Source organism: Ahaetulla prasina, chromosome 2 (genome assembly GCF_028640845.1).
Source record: "Ahaetulla prasina isolate Xishuangbanna chromosome 2, ASM2864084v1, whole genome shotgun sequence".
NCBI lineage: Eukaryota > Metazoa > Chordata > Lepidosauria > Squamata > Colubridae > Ahaetulla > Ahaetulla prasina.
Genome location: NC_080540.1, coordinates 98,416,359 through 98,439,847, shown reverse-complemented (window position 1 = coordinate 98,439,847; position 23,489 = coordinate 98,416,359). Strand labels below are relative to the sequence as shown.

General features: G+C 40.1%; 1 protein-coding gene across 3 annotated transcripts in view; it reads left to right on the top strand.

The window, feature by feature from the left end:
- The first annotated feature begins 2,811 nt into the window (after positions 1-2,811).
- ACSL6 (acyl-CoA synthetase long chain family member 6) overlaps positions 2,812-23,489 on the top strand; it is a 105,179-nt gene continuing 84,501 nt past the window's right edge. For 2 of the 3 annotated variants that reach the window (XM_058171397.1, XM_058171396.1), the window contains exon 1: positions 3,332-3,434. In XM_058171397.1, the coding sequence (XP_058027380.1) occupies positions 3,362-3,434 (73 nt within the window). In that variant the 5' untranslated portion in view covers positions 3,332-3,361. Of the gene's footprint in view, positions 3,073-3,331; positions 3,435-23,489 lie in introns of those variants that run through there. The other variant, XM_058171398.1, reaches the window with a different exon arrangement.

Here is a 23,489-nt window from a genome sequence, read left to right as displayed (position 1 = left end):
GTTTCTACTTAGAGGCTAGTACATTCTGGCTTCTTCTTCTTTCAGTAAATGGAATAATGTGAAGATTGGTACACACACACCATTTTGAGACTGAACTTTTAGTGACCTCCATGGTCTAGGTCAAGAATGTACAGTAAGAATCAAAAGTGAACAGCCACATTGTTTGAATGGTGGTTGTACAGTGGGTGAGAGTATATCTTGGAGGAACTGGCATGTCTATTGTCCCATGACTGATGGAACAGCTCAAGAAGTAATAAAAGCATAACAAGACAATAGAAATACAGCAGGAGTAGGAATGGAGACCAGGGGAACCTTTGACCAATCTCTTCCCCTCTCCCACCTCATCTCAGAAGCCTGGTAGGGGGGCTATGAGTACCTTGGGATCTGGTTTGTGCTATTAAGTGGCAGATCTGCCTATAATATCATTATCTATGATTTGATCTTGGATATCGGAGCCGGTTTGGTCTAGTGGCTAAGGTGCCAGGCTGAAAACCAGGAGACTGGTGAGTTCTAGTTCCACCTTACTAGGCATGAAAGCCAGCTGGGTGACTTTGAGCCAGTCATTCTTTCTCAGCCCAACCCATCTCACAGGGTTGCTGTGTGGAGAAAACAGAAAAGGGAAAAAGTTAGGTATTAGGTATGTTCATTGACTTGGAATTGTTTGTCAAAATAATAGATTGAGGAAAGCTAAATAAAAGATGTTGCAGCAGTCAAAATACCAAGGGGTATGGAAATTGGAGTGACAATTGTTTATGGAGTCACTCTGTGGGAGATACATAAATGGACATGAGAGACTCTTTGCGGAGTTAGGGCTTGAGAAACAAGTTAGGGATACTGCTGCTGGTTACCCTGCTGCACAGCTTTATCCCTATCCAAGTTACCTATCCTATGACAACATATCTAAATACCTATATTAGGGAAACTGAGTCAGAGGTTTGTCAGCTGGGCCATTGCAATGAATTCACTAAATATTTGGAGGATGTAATTAGTCACATTCCCTCAGAGTTGGATGCTACCTGGGCAAATCCAGCAGAGATGATAGAGGCTTCATCTTTATCTGAGATCAGTTTGAGACTGCGAACCTTGAGGCAGCAGTTGAAGTTCACATGTCTTAAAGTTGCTGACATTGAGCATCTCTGGTATAGAAAGTGCCTGATGAAAAATGACAGTAGGTAGTCCTCAACATATGATCACAATGGAGCCCAAAATTTCTGTTGCTAAGTGAGACAGTTGTTAATTGAATTTTGTCCCATTTTATGACTTTTCTTGCTAATTTTGTTAAGTGAATCACTGCAGTTAGTAACACAGTTGTTAATTGAATCTGCTTCCCCATTGACTTTGCTTGTCAGATCAAAAAGGGTGATCACATGATCCCAAGATACTGCAACCATCATAAGTAAGAGTCAGTTGCCAAGCACCTGAATTTTGATCATGGGATGATGGGGATGGTGCAACGGCCATAAGAGTGAAAAATGGTTATAAGTCAGTGTTTTCATTGTCAATGTAACTGTTGTAATTTGAGGACTACCTGTATTGGCAACCTGGCTGGCAGGTAATGGAAGACAAGGCTTTGTAATATGCATATCTCTGTTTTGATAATAATCTCACAATTTCTCTGTTATGCATAGGGAACTTTTGATTACTGCACAGTTTTTAAAGTACAAACATCTGGACAGGAAACCTGCTTTACACTTACCCGTGTCCTCCACCCTCTTTTAGGAATGATAGCCAATGGGTAGTGTACAGATAGAGGAACCAGGCTAGAAATTGAGTGACTGTGAGTTGCAGTCCTGCCTTAGGTACAAAGCCAGCTGGGTAACCTTGGGCCAGTTAGTCTGTCTCAGCCCTAGGAATCAATCAATTGCAAACCACTTTCAAAAAACATTGCCAAAAAAACAGCAGGGACTTGTCCAAGCATCAGCAGAAGTCAAAACTGACTTGAAGATAGAAAATAATAATACAGAAACTGAGAGTAATCAGATGAAAGGAGCAGGTGGTCTGTTCCTGTTCAATTCATATTATTAAAAAAATGTAGACACTCTAGAACAGGGCTGTCAAACTCCTAGCCCGTGGCCCAAATGTGTCACACGCTGACCACGTCTAGTTTAGTGAAGGGAAAAAAGTCCCGATACGTCACGTGAAGTAGCCATGATGACATGAGTTTGACACCCCTGGTCTAGAAAGAATGCAGTAAACAACAACAAAGATGATTAGTGGGCTGGGGACTAAAACATATGAAGAACAGTTGCAGGAATTGGGTTTGTCTAGTCTAGTGAAAAGAAGGAGTAGGAGTGACATGACAGTGTTTCAATATTTGAGAGGCTGCCACAAAGAAGATAGTTGGTGCTATTTTCCAAAGCACCAGAATGGAAGACAAGAAACGATGGATGGAAACTAATCAAGAGGAGAAGCAACTTAGAATTAAGGAGAAATTTCCTATTAATGAGAATAATTAACCTTCAGAAACTGTGGGTGCTCCATCACCGACGCTTTTAAGAATAGCCTGGACAGCCCCTTGTCTGGAATGTATAGGGTCTCCTGCTTGAGCAGGGGGTTGGACTAGAAGATCTCCAAGGTCCCTTCCATCTCTGTTATTCAATCCAATCACTTCACAAAGGAGATGCTATCCATGATCTAAGAATTTCATGATACTTTAAAAAAAAAAATTAATAAAAAACTCCTTGAGGTGAACTGCCAATTTACACCATGTCCCTCCCCACCCCCGCGGACTATTTCAAAAACCGTCCAGTTGCTTCAGTACACACAAGAGGTAGAACGGGACTGTGACTATAGCAATACACGAACCTCGCTTGTCAAATCAACCACGGAGCCGGATTGGCTGAATAACGGAGCTGAACAAAGGTTTTTCAGGCGAGACGCTGCAATCCGATGCATACCGGAGGACACCTCCGACCTTCGCTGAACGCCGGACGAGGTCTTTCTGCTCGACGACGGGCTTTTTTTCCAGCCCCGTGGCCGGTAACCGGGGGCTGGGCCACGCCTTCTCCGCCCGCTAGGGTCGAGGCGGGCTCGCAAGGAGAGGATTGCTACGCCGCGCCGGGAGAACGGCAGGTAGGTGGGCTGCGTGGGTTGGCCAGGCGCGCGCCACCACCTTTGTGGCGTCGAGGGGCACGTCGCCTTCTCTCCAGAGGCCGGGCGCGAGAGCCGGGGACGAGGGGCGGGGCTTAAAAAAAAAAAAACCACCCTTCGCCGCCGCGGGAACGCAGCGGCAGGCGGGCTTGCGCCTGGCAGCCGGGCGAGCGCCGCCGCTGTCACTGCAGCGAGTTTGCTGCAGTTTCTCTCTTCCCCCCCCCCTCCCCGCCCCAACCTCCTCGAGCTGCCTTCGCGCCTCAGGCCGCCCATGCTGCAGCCCGCTCCGGCAGGCATGCTCACCCTTTTGCTTGTCTCTGGAGGCTCCATCTGGCTTTTCTTGGGTAAGTCTCTCGGCCCCTTCGCCCGCGGCGCCTATGCTGCAGTCCGAGGGCTTTAAAAAAGGGGGAGGGTTTCCCCCCTCCCCCAAATTGTAAGAAAATGAGGTATCTTTGCCGGTTGGTCATGGCACAAACTCCCCCCCCCCGCCGCCGCGCCATCCTTCTCCCGGCTGCAGCTGCTGTACGTCTCGCTGCTTCTAGGGGTCACCTCTTCGTCCTCTCCTCGTAGGAGCGGGTTTAGCAGAGGTGGCTTAGCTGCGGTTCCCGAAGAAGCAGGACAAAAGGCGGCGGGGGGTGGGTGGGTGTTGGGTGGGGGGGTGTTGGAAAATGACGGGTGCACGCTGTTGGGATCGACACTTTTTACAGTCCTGTGGGGTCTGGATCAAATGCTGAGCCGGGGAATGGACCGAAACCTGTAAATAAAGCACACCGTTTTCACACGGTAGCGGTTTGGGAGACTTGTCAGCGCGCCTGAGTTTTTGTGCAGCCCGGGTTAGGTCTCCCTCTCCGGTGTTGAAAGTAGGGCGAGATGCGGATGGATGGGCGCATGCGCTCTGGGAAGCCGCTTTTTACGGCGGTATTGCACGTAGAAATGACGCTCAGCGATTTAAAGTAGGATGGGATCACAGCGAAAGGATTACTCGGGGATCCGGAGGAGCGGCGGTCCTCTTCGCGGCTGCCCGACTGCGCTCCTAAGTAGCGTGGTGGAAAAATGGTTCGAAGCGCGACTTTTGGAGGTTGGGGCAGTGAAAGGGAGGCCGGCCTCAATGTGTTAACTACGGTCGATTGTAATTTGCAAGCTATCCGCACGTTTTTACATCAGTGACATTTTATGCGCTCGTTTTCTATTCCTGGACATTTGCAAGACATCCACTTGTTTACGACTGAAATTGTTTTTAGAAGCATTATTCATAAGGACTCGATTGTTGGTCTAAAGTAGATAAGTGGCCTCTGACGGGTACGAGACCGTTTGTGTAATTCCGGGGAGGTCTGTTCTCACCCACTTTAACCGTTTCCTTGTTGTGAGAATAAAATCTTGTCGTGCAGCTTTGTTTGGAATGGGATGCACTTTACAATTGGTCATCAAATCAATATGTATTCCCGGACAGAAGCAAAAAAATAAAAACGGGGGAATAAGCCCATTTCTACAGAGTCGGGTTGATGGATGTCATGTCCGTCGTTCTGGTGGATAGCTATGATTCTCCTAGTATTTGAAAGTGTAGGCATAGATGGTGTGTTTTTTGTTTGATGCGTTACAGCAGCATGCTGGTGGGAAGAGCTTTTACAACTGGTCCTGACAACTCAACCCTCTTATTTTAGCAACTATCTCTCCAGCCTCAGAAAGATTTTTGTCCCTGGCAGCTGCCACCACCGTAAGACTCACCATAGTTTCTGCAGAAGTCTTTCACTTGATTTCCCATTTCTGGTCACATCAGCTGTAACTGAAGGACCCAAGTGGAACCTCAAACCAATAACACACGGCAGGTCACTTTAGGAAAGGTAATTTGACTGCGAATAGTGATACTGAGTAAAAGTGGGGAGAAAAATACTTCCAAAGAATATTGGTGTTTCAGAATAAAAATTCTTTGATATTAACTCCTTTAATTGGGAACTCATAGTGGGACTACGACTCAAGGCAAGATAATTCAGATCAAATTGTTATATCTGAGATGGGGAAAATGAAGGGAACATTGGTTGAATATTTGTTTATACAGTTAGCTCTATGCTAAGCTGATGTCAGTGCCCTAATATCTTCTGGTTTTAGGCATGCGCAGGTGCTCATCCAAAAGACTATCCAATTCTCCTAAAATAAACTCAGTTTGCTCAGTCATCCTATGACACAGTAACTTCTGGAGCTGCCTAGTCAAGTTTCTGAATTTTGCAGGGATGGAAACAAATTGTTATATCTTATAATGAAGCATAGAGGATGTATTGGGAGAGCCTTGTTTAATATACCTATTTACCCTATTTACCCATTGTGGTGACTTTAATTGTTTAATGGAGCCTCAGATTTTGGAAGGATTTTATCAGTTGCTGCTCATGTTTATGCATTATTTAAATGGTTGTAAAATACAGATTTGTCTTGTTTGTGTGAGGTTTTTAAACAGTGTTAGGGTTATTATTTAAGAAAATACAAACTAAAGATACTGATGCATGAATTGAATGAGTACGAGAACATTTGTTGTTGCGACTGTGGAATCATCGGAAAACAGAAGTTGGCTTTTCTTTTTGCGCACTGTGTTACTACTTGGATTCCCTTTTGCCCCACCCAACCTGGTTCTGCAGCCAGAGACAGCAGTCTGTCAGCAAGCTGCTTTCATCCACCCTATTTTTGCAGGTCTAAAAAGCCTTAGAAATGTCCTTAAGGAAGCATAGGCAAGCCACTCAGTGCATCCGGTAGCTCATGCAAGTTGTGGCTCACAAATTGTGGAAGCCTTGAATAACTTGCCTTAGGTCACTATGTGTAGATCCCTATAATAATAATATACTATAAACTGTTCTTGTTATGGAAATTCAAAATACTTTTCTCACATAGATGGATGTTTTGGTGTATGTGCTAAAATGTGAAGCTATGATACTCCTGTATATATAAGCTCCATCCATAAAAGTAGGGGGAATAAAAGAGCTGCTCAGTTCATTAGACCAAAAGCTCACTTGCCACATAAAACAAACACAAAACAATAAAATTCAGTAGAAAATTGGGAATAAGATAGTGGTGCCAGGGTAATATTTTCTCAGAAAGATGCTCAAGGAAGGTAACTTTTCTCCCTTATTTCTTTCCAGGGACTATATTTGGATTTGATTCACCAAACTGGTTAACTGCAATCAGTGCAAAGTAACTTCATATTTTAAAAAAGTAGACGTATTCTTTCAATGCCCTGATGTTATGTCAGTGTTTTAACAATCACTTGGAGATATACAGCAAGTTGGAAAGGGACAGAGAAACACCTGAAAAGGTGGTGTCCAAACTGTGCTATTGCAACTTGGAACACTACAGGATTGCAAGCTATCAGCTTGAGGTAGTTCATAGTTTTGGTCTAGGGCTGTTGTGAAAAAAATTGTGGAAACATTTAGGATGCCGTGATAAGTTTGGGAACCTCTGACCTAAAACAATACCATCAAAACTTCTAGTGTGCTGTACCACTCCATGTTTCTCATTATTTTTAATTTTGCCTATAACTGTAACAAAGCTGGTAAAAATTCTTTTGTGGTAAAGAATGCTGATAATCATGATTTTTCCTTCTCTTTATATATTTATGTTACTTATAAGATTCTTATTCACCTTTTTTAAATTTTATAAGTAACTCAAGGCAGATAACATCTTTCCTTCCTCCTCCTATTTTCCCCACAACAGCAGCCCTGTGAATTGGGTTAAGTTGAAAGAGAGTGACTGGGCCAAAGTCATCCAGCTAGCTTTCATTCCTAAAGTAACATTAGAACTCCCTGTCTCCAGGTTTCTATACTAGCACTTCATCACTTGGCCCTGGATAAAAAATGGTTTGTTGGATTCTGATTTAAATTGGATCATGGGATTTAGTCAGAGGGCTAAAAACTTTAACCACTTAAAAATAATTAGACTGGTCCTTTGAGGGTAGGAACACCTAGTGTTACAGCCCAAATTTATGTATTCCATTTAAGTAATCTTGATTAATTTGCTTGATTTATTTCTCATCCTTTGTAGTGACAAAGAATTTTAAACATGGTTTTTGTGGTATTTTTATCATATATTAGACAAAATTAGGCAGAGAATGTTTGGCTCTGACAGCAATCCCATGGTCAATCCCGTTAAGCTCAATGGGCTATATTTTTTAATAAACATATAGGACTGCTTATATTATTTGTCATGGACTTTTATATGTTATTACATTTCAACTTTACTGCCACTTTTGGTATATTTAATACATTTGATACTTACTTTTTAGTAGACATAATAGGAGTAGACTAAGTTATGGATTACCAGGATAGCACTATGCCATCTGCACTAACCTAATGGGGAATTATAAATATATTGAAATATACGCAATCACACAATTACATAAGTTATGACAGGCTACATCACAGTCTAGGAATTCTATCAGCCTCATATCCCCAAGTTTCAAAGGCACATTAATGGCAATAGACCATTTTTCTCATAGCCTCACCCTTCTGCGTCTTTAGTTGCTCTTCATCTGCATCTAGACCAGTGCTTCTCAAATAGTGGGGCGGGCCCCCCAGGGGGGGCGCAAGGCTCCGTAAAGGGGAGCGCGTTTGACCTCGGCAAACACTGTCATAACAAGCTAAGCCCCGTGTTTACAGTCGCGCGGGGGGCGCGAAAAATGTTTTCTTCTTCCTAGGGGGGCATGACAGAAAATAATTGAGAAGCACTGATCTAGACCAATGGTTCTTAAACTGTTTATCCCAATTTACCTGATGTCAAATAATGTCACTGTGCTCACCCTCCCAAAACCTCAGACTTCGTTGCTTTATAGTAGCATTTCAGCAGCAGCGATTCCAAACTAGATTCTTAACTCACAAACAAGCAATTGCAAAATGCTCCATTACCGCCAGGATATTCCCAAATTACCCCCTTTGTAAGAACCACCAATCTAGATGCTTCCATATTTTTGACATTTAAGCAAGTTCATTATTGAGACCAAATCCCATACTATATAAGATCTTTCCTGATGGTTTTGGACAGATGTTTTGAAAGGTATGAGACAAATGTCAAGCATTAAAAAATCACATAGAACAGTTCACTCAAGAACTTTCTCTCTCTCCCATTCCTGCATATTTATTTTTTAAAAAATGAGAGGCAACCTCAAAAAGAATGCCATGGTCAATAGCAAGAAACCTTCTTGAGATATTTAGGAGAATTCTAGAATTATCTTATTTCTGTAGATTGTTTCTTAAGCAACTTGCAGATGAACAAGACCACAGAGAAGACTGATAAAGTACAAATTAGAATTCTCTACTTCAAAGTCTTAACAGTTATGTTGATTCTTTCAAAATGGAAAAAGATATATTTCACTTTCCATCAAATTAAAAATGCAGCCTTTATTTTCTATCAGATGTCTTTAAGTATTTACAGGCCAAGTCTTGTCTCTTATCATACTACCTTTGACATGAAAAGGTTCTATTTGCAGAATAAATATAAAAAGGTAACGGTAAAACTGTTCTTGTCTTATAATAAGTGATAGAAGTAAGATAGCAAAATAATGCCACGTGGCATCACCTAGCTGACCTTGACTGACCTTGATAAAAGCTAAGCAGGATCAGCTCTGCTTAACATTGGACAGACTGGGTGGTAGAGAACACTTACTGGAGACAGTAGCAAACCACTTCAACCACATGTGAGGAAGCCTGCATGGTACAATAACCGTTGATGTGATGACCCGGTGCCTTGAGGCCGTTCGGGTCTGGATGGGGATGAACAGACTCCGATTCAACCCATCCAAGACGGAGTAGCTGTGGATACTTAACTCCATCTCTGACTGTGGGGGGTGAATCATTGGCCCCCAGGGAATCGGTGCGCAATTTAGGCGTTCTCCTGGATGCACGGCTGTCTTTAGAAAACCATCTGACGGCTGTCACCAGGGGAGCTTTTTATCAGGTTCGCCTGATTCGCCAATTGCGCCCTTTCCTGGATCGGGACTCGTTTCGCACAGTCACTCATGCCCTCGTTATTTCCCGTCTGGATTACTGCAATGCTGTCTACATGGGGCTCCCCTTGAAGAGCACCAGGAGGCTTCAACTGGTACAGAATGCGGCCGCACGGGGGATTGAGGGAGCTTCTCGTAGCTCCCATGTAACACCTGTCCTGTGCAGGCTGCATTGGTTGCCGGTGGTCTTCCGGGTGCGATTCAAGGTCCTGGTTATCACCTTTAAAGCGCTCCATGGCATGGGGCCGGGATATTTACGGGACCACCTATTGCCGCCAGTAACCTCCCATCGACCTGTGCGTTCCCACAGAGAGGGCCTCCTCAGGGTGCTGTCGGCCAGACAATGTCAGCCGGACCCCCAGGGGGAGAGCGTTCTCTGTGGGAGCTCCGGCCCTGTGGAATGTACTACTTATGGGGCTACGTCTTCTCCCTGATCTTCGGACCTTTAAGCGCGAGCTCAAAACCTTCTTTTTTCACCAAGCAGGGCTGGCCTAACGATACAGTTTTTAATTGAGTGTTTTAATGGGGTTTTAAGGGAATTAATTCTATTTTATTAATTTTTACCTAGAAATTTTTAATCCTTTAGCTTATTGAATAAGATTTTTAATTGTTTATTGTATTTTAAATTTTTCGATATTTATGTTCTATTTCTGCTGAGTCTTCGGAGAAGGGTGGTATAAAAATACGAAAAATAAATAAAATAAATAAATAAACCAGAAGTTAAGCTTGACTAAAATGACCTTATCTTTTCATTTTGGATAATTGAAGATTTAATTTCCTGTTCTAAAAACAATTTTATTAAATATAATAATTGCAATGGTAAAAACTAACACCAACTAAAAGAAAGAGTAGAAAAAAGTATTAAGTACAGTACAAGGAAAAGAAAAAATAAGGCAAGGGAGGGAAGGAAGGAATGATATAGTAAAGAAAAAAGGAAACGTAGAAAGGAATTACTTTCAACCTTCATCACAAGAAGTATAAACAATTTTAGCAACATTTTACCTCCTCTTAATTTACAACTAATGATCTTTTTATCACATGTCCCATCTTTTGTCTGTAAACAAATCCATAAAACATTGTCATTCCAGTCATGGATTCTAGCAATTCTTAATGGACTTCAATAAAAGTCCATTAAGGATTGCCAGAAATAACAACATATCCATTTTAGCCTTGATCAAATAAACAAACTTCATATTCTGTCCCTTTACTTTTAACAATCTTAATTTATATCCATTGAAGTAATGTCATAGAAAGGTAATGTCATGGGTAAAAAAGAAATTTCATTTCTTTTTTACCCATTTTCACAGGATTTATCCAAGCTTTAACTAACTTCTTCTGTAAATCCAATAGAAGAGAAAAATCAAAACAAGTTGGCTTTTCCATGGATACCATATTCCCAGCTTTCTAAGAAGCAAATTAGCCCCTTATTTTCTGCATGCAACATATATGAATAATTTCTACCACAATGTTACCCTATATGATATGGATTCCCCGCCCTCCCTGAAAATAAACTTCTGTTAACAATCTTAGGTAGATCTAAGGATGCATCTGCATCCTATTTGCATGCAGAAATGGCTTTATACTCAGTTACAGCTAAGAAAATTGTTAGGTGTAGATCAGTGGTGGGTTGTTCCCAGTTCTGTCTGGCTCTTGAGAACCGGTAGTAAAATCGGTGGGAGGCTCTGCCCACCCGCCCTGACATCATAATTGGCTATCTGTGCATGAGCAGAAGCTTCTGCTCTTGCACGTGCGCTCCCAGTAGTAAAGGTAAGTAGAACCCACCCCTGGTGTAGATGGTTCTCATTACCTGACTCCTTGTTTACCAAGCTGTAGCTTTTTGAAGTATGTAGAATCTACTGCCTCACTTTGCATTAGTTTGTTTACATCCTAAACTACTCATCTGACACCATGGGATGACATATTATCAGGATGCAAATGTTACACGTCCATCCCCGGTGATCCAAGAGATGCTGTGGCTACCCTTTCTCAGTGCCTGGAGGCTGTAGGAGGTCTGGATGGGAGGCAATAGGTTTCAGATGAATCCTGGCAAGGCAGAGTGGCTGTGGGTACAGGGACCCCAGGATCCAGATGTTTACCATTTTAGATCTGGATGGGGTTTCATTACCCCAGACAGATGTGGTACACAGCCCGGGTGTTCTCCTAGCCTTTCAATTTCTTCTGGGAGAGCAGGTGACAGTTGTGACTATTACTACATTTGTGTCAGAAGCACCGACCTTCCATCACATTCTCTGAATGCTAGTTTACAGGAAAAGAAACAAATAATAGGGAACCTTAATTAAAAATAGGTGCCCTCATTGATGGATAGATGTAGTAAGATTGCATTCCGATGTTCATTGACAAAGAAAGTACCATGTTAATCTATTACCATAAAACTCTTGGTTCACTTTACTACAGCTACAAGGTTTAGCAAATATTATGGTGTAATTTTTGGTAAATTTTTCCCAATAAATTTACCCCGTGATAAATAGAGCTATTTAATTTCTCAGTATCTATTCTAGATCAGTGCTGAGTTTCCCGAGCAAGGAATATATTAGCAATAACAATAGTAGAGAAAGGAAAATGTTGTAATTTTAATTTCAGTTTTATCTTTGCCATCAGTAAGATAACACATGTCTTCATGCATATAGTTATATTCTTTATCTCTCTCACCTACAAATTTATACGCAACCACACACATTCCCCCTTTCAATTAGAACAACACAATTTAGAAGTCTGTCTAAAAATAATGTTATCTGGGAACTATGGGTTTGGTGTTTTTTTTTAAAAAAAGACCAATATTTATAGTATTGAAGGAGAAATTACTCCATAGTAGTGAAAAATGAGGCATTGGGAAAAAGTTGTGTGGGAGTGGGGGTTATCAAGATGATGATCATTTCATAGGGGAGAGATTACAGGTGTTTTATTAATTCGCCATTGTAACATGTTAAAAATCATTGTGCCTGGTAAGACCCTCTGATGCCTAAAACATTTTTTTGCCTAAAGCTTCTTAGTTTTACTGAATAAACAAGTTGATCTGAGTTCAAACTATCATAACTATCATATCATAAAGAGAAGAATGAACAGTTACTTAGTTTAGATAGGCGATCATTTAATTGTTCAGGGGAATTTTAGAAACCTGAATTGTGAAACCACCCTGAGGCTAATCTGAATCTGAACTTTTTTCAGAGTGATTTCTTCACATTGGTAAGAACATCTTAATAGTCTCTGCTTTTTGTAGCTAGCATTGCTGGTCTCTGGTTCCCATTCTTGGAGTTTGTTCTGTATCATTTCAGAACTACAGCATTCAAAATGAGGCACAGGGGAAATATTTGCAAGCAACTGCGTGTTTAAGCAATACACAGGTGTGCCTTGCAAATAAATGCTATTCTGGCTGCACTGTTCTAGCAGGAAATAAAAATACCCCAAAAATATTTTATTCAGATTAACCAAAATGGCACTAAACAGAGTACAAATTTAAGAGTTTTACAGAATATTTAATTTAGCATAATGTTGCAGAAAGCAGGGAGTGAAGAATAGTAAGGTAGTCCTTGACATAAAACCACAATTGAGCCAAAAATTTCCATTGATAAGCAAGGCAGTTGTTAAATGAGTTTTGCCCCATTTTATTACCATTTTTGCAATAGTTGTTAAGTGAATCATGCAGTCATTAATATGGCTTCCCCCACTGACTTTGCTTGTCGGAAGCCATGTAGAATGGTTAAAATGGTGATCACATGACTCCAGGACACTGCAACCATCATAAATGCATGCCAGTTGCCAAGTTTCCAAATTTTGATGAAGCAGTTATGCGGATGCTGCAGTGGCCGTGTGAAAAACAGTCATAAATCACTTTTTTTGGTTCCATTGTAACTTTAACAGAATAATAGAGTTGGAAGGGGCTTTGGAGGTCTTCTAGTCCAACCCCCTGCTCAAGCAGGAGACCCTATACTATTCCAGACAAGTGACAAGTCTGTTCTTAAAAGCCTCCAGTGATAGAGCACCCACAACTTCTGAAGGCAAGCTGTTCCACTGGTTTATTGTTCTCACTCTCAGGAAATTTTCTTCTTAGATCTAGATTGTTTCTTTCCTTGGTTTGTTTCCATCCATCATTTCTGTGTTGCCTTTTGGTGCTTTGAAAAATAGAATTTAGAATAGCATAAATACATGCCAGTTGCCAAGTTTCCAAATTTTGATCATGTGGCTACGGGGATGCTACAGTGGCCGTAAGTGGGAAAAACAGTCATAAATCACTTTTTTTGGTGCCATTGTAACTTTAACAGAATAATAGAGTTGGAAGGGACCTTGGAGGTCTTTTAGTCCAACCCCCTGCTCAAGCAGGAGAACCTATATTATTTCAGATAAGTGACTGTCTAATCTCTTCTTAAAAACTTCCAGTGATAAAGTGCCCATGATTTCTGAAGGCAACCTTTTCCACTGGTTAATTGTCCTCATTGTTAGCACCTTTCTCCTTAATTCCAGGTTGCTTCTCTCTTTGATTAGTTTCCAATTGTTGCTTCTTGTTCTGCCCTTTGGTGCTTTGGAGAATAATTTGAGCACCTCTTCTTTGTGGCAGCCCCTCAAATACTGGAATACTGCTATCATGTCACCTCTAATTCTTTTTTTCTTTAGACTAGCCAGACGCAAATGCTTCAGCCGTTTTTCATATTTTTTTTAGTCTCCAGGCCTTTGATCATCTTAGTTGCTCTTCTCTGAACTTTTTCCAAAGTCTCAACATCTTTTTTGTAGTATGATGACCAAAACTGGTTGCAGTATTCTAGGTGTGGTCTTACTAGGGTTTTATAAAGCGGTACTAATACTTCACATGATCTTGATTCTATGCCTTTGTTTATAGAACCCAGGTTTGTATTACCTTTTTTTGGTGGCTCTGCACACTGCTGGCTCATATTCAGGTGATCATCCACTAGGACTCCAATGTCCCTCTCACAGTTATTGTTTTTGAGCCAGGTCTTGCCTAATCTGTACTTATACTTTTGATTTTTCCTGCCTAAATGTAAAACTTCGCTTTTTTCCACATTAAAATTCATTTTGTTGGATAGGGCCCATTGTTCAAGTTTGTCAAGATCTTTTTGGATCCTGAGCTTGTCTTCAGGGTGTTGGCTATTCCTGCCAGCTTAGTATCATCTGCAAAATTGATGAGTTTCCCCTTCTATTCCCTCATCATTTATGAAGATATTGAAGAGTAATGGACCTAAGACGGAGCCTTGTGGTATCCCACTGTTTACTTCTCTCTATGTGGATGTAATACCATTAAGGACTACTCATTGAGTACGGTTTGTCAGCCAGCTACAAATCCATCTGGTGGTGATGTCTGAGTGGTCACTAACTGAATGGTTGTAAGTCGAGGACTGCCTGTATTAGAGAAGGTCGGACTCTCCTGGCACAATTTTGTATGCTTAGTTATCCTGACTTTGTATGCCAAATCATTCTGGTTCACAAGATAAAATACAATAAAATGTCCATGGTAAGAAAATAATTACACTAAAACATCCACTAACAATCTGCAATAAAAAAAGAACACAACAATAAGGGCAAACAAATCACATCTCCAAAGCCCTGCTGATTTAAAAACTCCCCAACATCCACAGGAGGCAGAGCCAATTGTGAGGGATGATGGGACTTGTAGTTCAGCAATACCAAGAAGGCTACAGATTGTTGGCTGCTGACATGGCCCGAATTAGATTAAATGAAATGCCTGCAGTTTGTTTGTTTTTTAATTTGAATTTATATCCTGCCCTTCTCCGAAGACTCAGGGCGGCTTACAATGTGTTAAGCAATAGTCTTCATCCATTTGTATATTATATACAAAGTCAACTTAATTGCCCCCAACAATCTGGGTCTCATTTTACCTACCTTAAAAAGGATGGAAGGCTGAGTCAACCTTGGGCCTGGTGGGACTTGAACTTGCAGTAATTGCAAGCAGCTGTGTTAATAACAGACAGACTTAGTCCGTTGAGCCACCAGAGGCCTTTGCCAGTGACTGACAAAGGCCGGAAAGCTGAAAAAATCTTGGGTCCATGTTGAAAGGGGCTCTTTTCTTATTTATTCTGCATCTGACCTTCTTAATTGCTTGAATGTGTATCTCATTCATGCCTTTACACAAATTTAATTCTAAGTCACTTCCATCTTAAGGCTCTGGATTTCTGCCTGGGTGACCTTTGGGAGCATCTATTGGACTGAAAGGAAGAACAGGCAACAGCTAGACAAATGCTCTTCTTAGAAGGTGTAATGGGGAAGCATCTGTTTCGTGGGGGAAGGATTCTAATTGTTTTTATGACAAAAATTAAGGGAAACCACCCCAAACTGTTGCTTTTATAGGGAATAAAGCTCAGCTGTAGAATCTGTTTTCAGATTTCCAAGAAGCTGGAATTTGTAGCATAAGAAAACAATAGCTATAAATGTAGCATGCTGCTGTACTATAGACCCTGCATATGCCCTTGGGAAGTACCGTATGTTAGTTTGTAGTAGGAATGAATTTAAGGGATTTCCTGTGAATTGGGAAAAGGGTAGGGTAAGATTATAATTGAGTTTATGTTCCTTGAACTGAAATAAAATGTTCCTTATAATAACAAGAGCTCCCTTAAGACCATTCTGCACCTTGACTTAATGAAGAGATCCAACTGTATTTTGCTCTCCAGCAAAGTTGCAGGAGATTGACTTGATAGAGAAAAGAGCTTTCAGAGATGTTTGAAAACTGCTACTGATTTTCTCTTTGCATTCCTGTTTAGTTTCTGAGGAACTCTAAACTTTTCTCCAGAATATAGTTGGGAATGTCACTTTTAGAGAAACTGTATGTTCTGGAATCTACTTTGCACTTTTTTTCTGACCCTCAAGTTATTTGCTTTGTTTGCCGGGTTTTAGGAAAGGGGTTCATTTATTTGGATATGCTTGCTGAACTCTATGTCCTTTTTTCCTTGAGATTGTCTATCATTTGCTGCAGCAATAATAAAAATAGAGACTTGGAGACAGATGGTAGAAGTGAATTAAGTGACTATCCACTTAATAGTGCTGCTTGAACTGATGCCATAAACAGAGGAACTCAGTTACACAGCAAGAGAAATAATAATATTGGAGCTATTATTAGTTCACCATGAAAAAAGTTGATAAGAGTGCAGACTTTCCTAATCTACTCCAGTAATTATTGAATGTTTGTAGGAAGGCTGTGGTGAAGTGCTGAAGCAATGGCATTAAAAGCCAAATAAACAAAACTCTGGCTTACAGCACGTGGCACTATCTTGCTGACCTTAGCTGAACTTTGAAAGCTGAGTAGGGTGAGAGGTAGAGAGGACTTGGATAGGAGACCATCAGGAATTACCAGGCATGCAGGCTAGGTTTAGAAGAAAAAGAAATTAATGAAGAAGGCAATGGCAAACCACTTCCATATTGATGACAGGAAAATTAGACTAGTTCCATGTGGAATTACCTGTCATATATGTTTGACTTGGAGTAGATATTAATTTTAGCTGGAGAAAATTGTACTGAGTGTTTTGAATGTTAACTGCATGTTTTAAACCCTCAAGGTGATTTCTTCAGGGAGAATTAAGAGCTTTGCTCAAGTACAGTATATTTCTGATTCTCTGAGAAACACTTCAAATTCTGGAAAACTAAAAAAAATAGATCCCTTTGTGTATCATATCACCTTATCGTAATATCATTACATTATGGACTGTAATGGGTTGGGAGAATAACCTTGAGAGACAGGAGAAAGAGCCACAGCTTAGACACGTCCTTGTGTACCAGCATGATTATGATTGCTTATATAACTCTTTTCCAAGAATACCATGTGTCACACCTGCCCCGACTTGGGTCCTTTGGAAAGAAAAACCCTTGACCCCATTTGCATGAAAAGAATACTTTTACTAAAGACCAAATGTAGAGCAAAAGCCGGAACTTATGGAGTGGTAGGACATAAAATGAACTCAGCAGTTAAAATCACTAGTTTCTCTGTTGTAATGAGAAATTAGTAATTTGTCACAAGGTTGCTGAGGGAAGATGACTGGCCATCTTGCCCAATATACGTGTTTCTACCGTACCCCCAGCACTGAGTGAGCGCAGGGCAAAATATATATTCAGTTTAGAATAGGATTTCCTTTTTAGGAGGTGCATTTTGAAATAATAAAAATATTTGTAGCTCGGGTTTTAAATTTTGGTAGTGGTTTGCTCTCCAAGCTTGTTTCAATTTAGTTTCTGAATGTTTCGTTACCAGACTAGATAACATCATCAGCAGGATTTTCTTGTCCTATTCTCCTTAGCTTATAAAGGTCTTGTGTGCCAGTGTGGTCAGTTGGTCGTTTGATTAGTTGTTTGTTAACTAACCTCAAACTAACCTTTCGGGGGAAGGTGATTGTGCATCAGCTTAAGAGGACGTTGGATGAATCAAATTGTCTGGATTTGTTTTAGTCAGGATTCAGACCCCGCATTGGCTGTGCTTTCGAATGATCACTAGCAAGGGTGGGAGGGGGGTTGTGCATCCATCCTTGCCCTATTTGACCTCTCTACAGCTTTCAGCTACATCAATCATGGTATCCTGGATCAGCCTAGAGGATTGCGGGTGGGCAGCACTGTGTTGTGCTAGTTCGCCTCCTTTCTCTGGGATTGAATGCAGATTATTGTAATTGGGGAGCAATCCTGTCCTCATCCCCTATTATGTGGGCTGCAAGGTTTGGTGCTCTCTCTACTCCTAGCCAACTTCTACACAAGGCTGCTAGGTGAGCTCATCTGTCTCAATGGGGCGAGTTATCAGTGATGATACCCAATTTTATATCTCTACCCCAGCAAATTAAGTAATGCCATGAACATCTTAATCTGATGCATGGAGTTTGTAAGGGACTGGACGGGGAACAAGACATTTCAGCTGAACCCTAGCAAAACTGAATGACTTTGCATTTTGGGCCTGCTGAAACTAGACTATGCCATCTTTGGTTACATTGCTCCATATAGATCCAATGCTAAATATAAGGATCCTCTGAACCCATAAGTCCTGCTTGAAGAGCAGGTGGTAGTGATGGTTAGGAAGGCCTTTGCACAATTGTGCTCCTTCCTGGATTACTGGGCTCTGCTCACAGTCAGTCATGCCCTATTTCTTCCCAATGGGATTACTATAATGGACTCTACATGGGACTGCCCTTGAAGAGTATCCAAAAGCTTCAGCTGGTGCAGAATGTAGCTGGCAGTTTTGTGCCCTTAGAACAGCATATACTACATCTTTGCTCTGTGAACCACGTTGATTGCCAGTGTGCTTCTTGGTCCAATTCAAGGTTAGGGTTTTCATCTTTAAAGACCCTCATGACATGAGGCTGGGTTGTTTGAGGGACCACCACCTTTTCCCCTTATATCTGCTGGTCCCATCAGATCTAGCAGAACAGGCATGGTGCTAATCAAAGTCTTTTTAGGGAACTACATTTGGCGGGTCCCAGGAGATAGCCTTCTCTGCCACGGCACCCACCTTATGGAACATTCTCCCCCCTGAAGTCAGGTTAGCTCGATCTTCTGGAAGTCCCTAAAGATCTGGGTGTGTCATCAGGTCTGGGGATCCCAGAGGACCACTGAGAACCTGAAATGGCTCCATTATTGCTGTTAATAAATATTTTCTCCTATGCCTTTTTTCTTTGTTTTATATGTTCATTGTTTACTCTTTACGACTTGTATGTGTGTCACTTTTGGTGATATTGGCCCTATATAAATTTGATAAATAAATAAATAAATAAATGAGAAACCTATTAAACTAATTTTATAGGGCAGGAAGAATAAAGCTGATTATATTAAGTGCTTAGTAGACATCTGGCTCAATGGTGAATGCAACATCCGTAAACACCTGGAAAAATTTAACAATAGAATTCGCTACTACAGGAACTGAATTATATAAGAAGTATACATCTCTCCTTTATAGTCTGCATCTGGTTCTGCTATACCTCTTTTGAATTTATGCTGACTGTTTCTCCCAATAAATACACAAGATAGCTCATACATCTTTTCTTCTTACTTCCCGTCTTCCTTTTTTATTTCATGACAGGAAACTTTATGTCCATCTTCTAATATGCAAGACCAAGAGCTTTTCTATTTATATAAATTAGAAATGACATAACTCAGTTTCCTAATAACAAAATATGTTCATATTCACTGTGGTAGAACATGCATAATTTTACTTGTCCCTTGAAAAAACAATGATGATTTGGGGAGAGTATGATGAGAAATACTTCTTCCCCTTAATTTTTTTGTTCAGGAGCAAGACATTTGGTTACATAGCCTTGTCTAGTTGAAGAAGTGGCACCTTCTCAAACTGAATCTTCAGTTTTGACTTGAGAATAGAGTTGCAAGCTGAACGGTCATGTACAGAGAATCAACTCTGTACAGATTCTTTTCTTAGTGACTCTCAGAAAGGGTATAAATAGACCTCTATGAAAATCAACTATTCTAGTCAAACAATTCATATTCAAGTATAGAAAGATTCCATGTTGATTTTCACATGGGTTGGAAGGTAGGATTAATCTAGCTCAGTATTCATAGTGTATAACTTTTTCTTGGGCAGAGGGCTACAGATTCTTTTCTTAGTGACTCTCAGAAAGGGTATAAATAGACCTCTATGAAAATCAACTATTCTAGTCAAACAATTCATATTCAAGTATAGAAAGATTCCATGTTGATTTTCACATGGGTTGGAAGGTAGGATTAATCTAGCTCAGTATTCATAGTGTATAACTTTTTCTTGGGCAGAGGGCTACAGATTCTTTTCTTAGTGACTCTCAGAAAGGGTATAAATAGACCTCTATGAAAATCAACTATTCTAGTCAAACAATTCATATTCGAGTATAGAAAGATTCCATGTTGATTTTCACATGGGTTGGAAGGTAGGATTAATCTAGCTCAGTATTCATAGTGTATAACTTTTTCTTGGGCAGAGGGCTACAGATTCTTTTCTTAGTGACTCTCAGAAAGGGTATAAATAGACCTCTATGAAAATAGGCAGAGCCAGTCAAAGATGGGGGCAAAACTTGGTCAAACATGACATTTTAATTTGATATAAATTCAGTTCATTAGCATTGACATGATTTATTCTCCCCTTATCTGCTTAATAATTTCCTCCTTCTATGAAATTTAAAATTTACAGTTGGCTTAATGCTTCTGGAGAGGCTGTGTTGAGGAGAGGCTTCCCAGATTTGGTGGGGAGAGTCACACGCAGCACTGCTTGGCAGTGGCTTTCCAGGTTTTTGTATGCCAGTTTATAGCAGTTTATAGCAGTTACACATTTGAGGATAAGCGTAAAATCTCTTTTGCATCTTTATAAGTACTGAAGTGTATTAAACAATTGACCTTTCTCTGCTTGTTGAAAAAAGGAGCATATGTTGAAGATTTTTGAACAAGTTGAGTTCACACATACACAACACACGTACACACAGAGGCACTACTCAAAACCAGAGGCCTCCTGATTGAATGAACTAAAATAACCTCTTCACTGTACTTGGGTGTAAGGCTTAAGTCCTAATTTTATTTTGTTCTGAATGGATTTTTTGTGCATTGACCACAGCTTTATTCTGGCAGGATTTTTCAGCCAACTATCTGAATATTTTTTTTAATCCTTTCAATTCACTGGCTGCTGAGGATGGTGTGATTCTCTGATCTGCCACCACTAATTCAGGCTTGTGTTTCTTTCAGAGAAGTCATTTGCATATTCTCTGTTCTCCCTATTTGCTCAAACTTATATGAAAAGGCAAAGTTCTCAGCCACTGAGGTTGAAGAAATAGGTGTCTGGAAACTTAGCTGAGTTTTAATAATTGTTAGCTTTGCCACAGATTAGAGTGCTGAGATACCACTAAAATTCCTACTCTCTCTGAATAAAATAGTTTGGGGAAAAATGTTCATGAGAGGATGGGAAGTAAATTTATGTTTTGTTATTTCACTGGCCTTTAGATTTGCATGAACTAAAATGCTCTAAACACTTAAGATTTTGCTCTGGTTATTGCTTGGTCCCAAATGGTCCCAAATCAGAAGAGTCACAACTGCTTTATCAAAGCAAAATGATTATAAATCAACCTTTAAACTTGTTGATGGAGGCAATATAGGAAATGAAAGCCAGCATTATTTATTTATTTATTTATTTATTTGTCAAACACAACAGTATATATAAGTATAAGCATGACATAACCATACAAATTGGATACAATCAAAGGGAACATTAGGACAGGAACGGTAGGCATGCTGGTGCTCTTATGCACGCCCCTTACAGACCTCTTAGGAATGGGGTGAGGTCAATAGTAGATAGTCTTTGGTTAAAGCTTTGGGGATTTTGGGAAGAGACCACAGAGTCAGGTAGTGCATCACAGAGTGCTAAAAATAGGAGGAGAAAGAATTATTATATATGTTCACTGCCTTGAGTTACTTATAAGTAATAAGAAGAGGGCTAAAAAAAATTAAAAGAAAATCTGGAGGATGTTAATTTGAAGATGACTGATTTATATAATTCATTCAGAGTTAATAATGGTCACTAACCCTTATTAAATATTTCTACAGATAATCCTGAATTTACAACCACATTTAGGATAAGAAAATTTATGGTGCGGTGATTAAGTGAGGCATCACATCACTGCACTCAGTTTTATGACCTACTGTATTTTGTCATAGTTGTTAAATCAATCACTATGTCATTAAGTGAGACATCCTGATAATGGTTTATAACATTCCCTGTTGGAATCCCACATCACTCCAGGACTCTACAACTATTGTAAATGGAACTGGTTACCAAGTGCCTTGATCGCCATCACTTGGTTATGAGGATGTTGCAACAGTCATATGTGCAAGGACCAGGCATAAGTCACTTTCAACAGTTTTTAAACAAATGGTCATAAGTAAAGGATTACGTGTACAGTAAGCTACAGCACCCGATGACTTTGAGTGATTTTTGAGAAAGCTAAGTAGAATTGGATTTGGTTAGTGTTTGAATATGTTAGAATATCACCAGAAATTCCCAGGAGCACAACCTAGAATGGGGAAAGCAAAAAGGTAATAGGAAATCACTTCCATTTTGTTGAAAAGAAAACAAAATGGATGTTGAGCTCACCTGGAGAGAGATTTTACTTTTATTACTGGTATTAAATAGCTAGAAGCTTCTGAAATCATAAACAAGTAGAAGTCATTGCATTTGGAGTGTGATACATCTCTGTTTTGATATTGCTTCTGATAAGTTATCCCCTGTTGAGAGGCTTCAATAAATAAATTTATTTTTCCAATTCTCTGTAATTCCACGTACACAGTGGCACAGCTGATAAAACATGGGCTGCAGCTTTATGATCTCACCAAAACACTGGGAAGATGGCTTTACTTTCTGATTCGCTAGAGCATTGGGCTTGCTTGGGCAAAGCCACACCATCTCTTCTAAAGAAATGGCTTTCTCTAGTCTCCACATTCTATAAAATAAGGTAGTGCTCAGAAGCGAAAATGATCAGTCTATAACCATCCTCCCAAAAAGAAAAAGGAGGAATCAATCCAACATGTGTTAGATCTTAAAATGGCTACTAAATTATCAGGGTGCAGGTCTAAAAAAGTAACTGGAAGTACCTTAGGTCTTGTGTGAACGTAATACCTTTCTGCTACTTATTAAAATAGCTTTCCACTAAACCCCTTCCACCCAGATTTTTATATAAACTTGAAAAGGTTCAGCTGTTTTAACAGATAAATTAACTTTGATTAGTAGACTCTTAAAACTTCTACTTCTGAAAAAATAGATGCTGTACTTGTACTAATCTGAAGCATTTGTTCCAAATATTTTTTTGAAACTTAGAGAGCCCTACTAAGGAATTCAAAGATTATTACATTAACCATATTTGGAATTTTCTGTATGATAATGACTTTCCCTTGGCTTTCTGTCTTTTTTCTTGTTTTCCTTTAGTTTGTCTTTTGCTAGTAAATTCTATTTTATATTTAGTGATTCGGCTTCATTGTTTTAATTTTTTTTTTCATTAAAATCTCCCATCATGCAAAATTGCCTTTAGTGTTTCAAGACTGGCACAAGGCTTATTATATTCTGTTCTCTGGCTTTGGGAAGTAAGAGTCAAAAGTCTATAGGTAGTCCTTGATTTATGACCACAATAGAGCCCAAAATTTCTGTTGCTGAGCAAGACAGTTGTTAAGTGAGTTTGGCCCATTGTACAACTTTTCTTGCCAACATTGTTAAGTAAATCATTGCAGTTTTTAAGTTAGTAACATGACTTGTTAAGTGAATCTGGTTTCTCCATTGATTTTGCTTGTCAGAAAGTCAGAAAAGGTGATCATGTGACCCAAGGACGCTGCAGCCATCATAGATATATGAGCCAGTTGCCAAGCATCTGAATTCTGATCACGTGACTATGGGGATGCTGTAATAGTTGCAAATGTGAAAAATGGTGATAAGACACTTTTTTCAATGCCT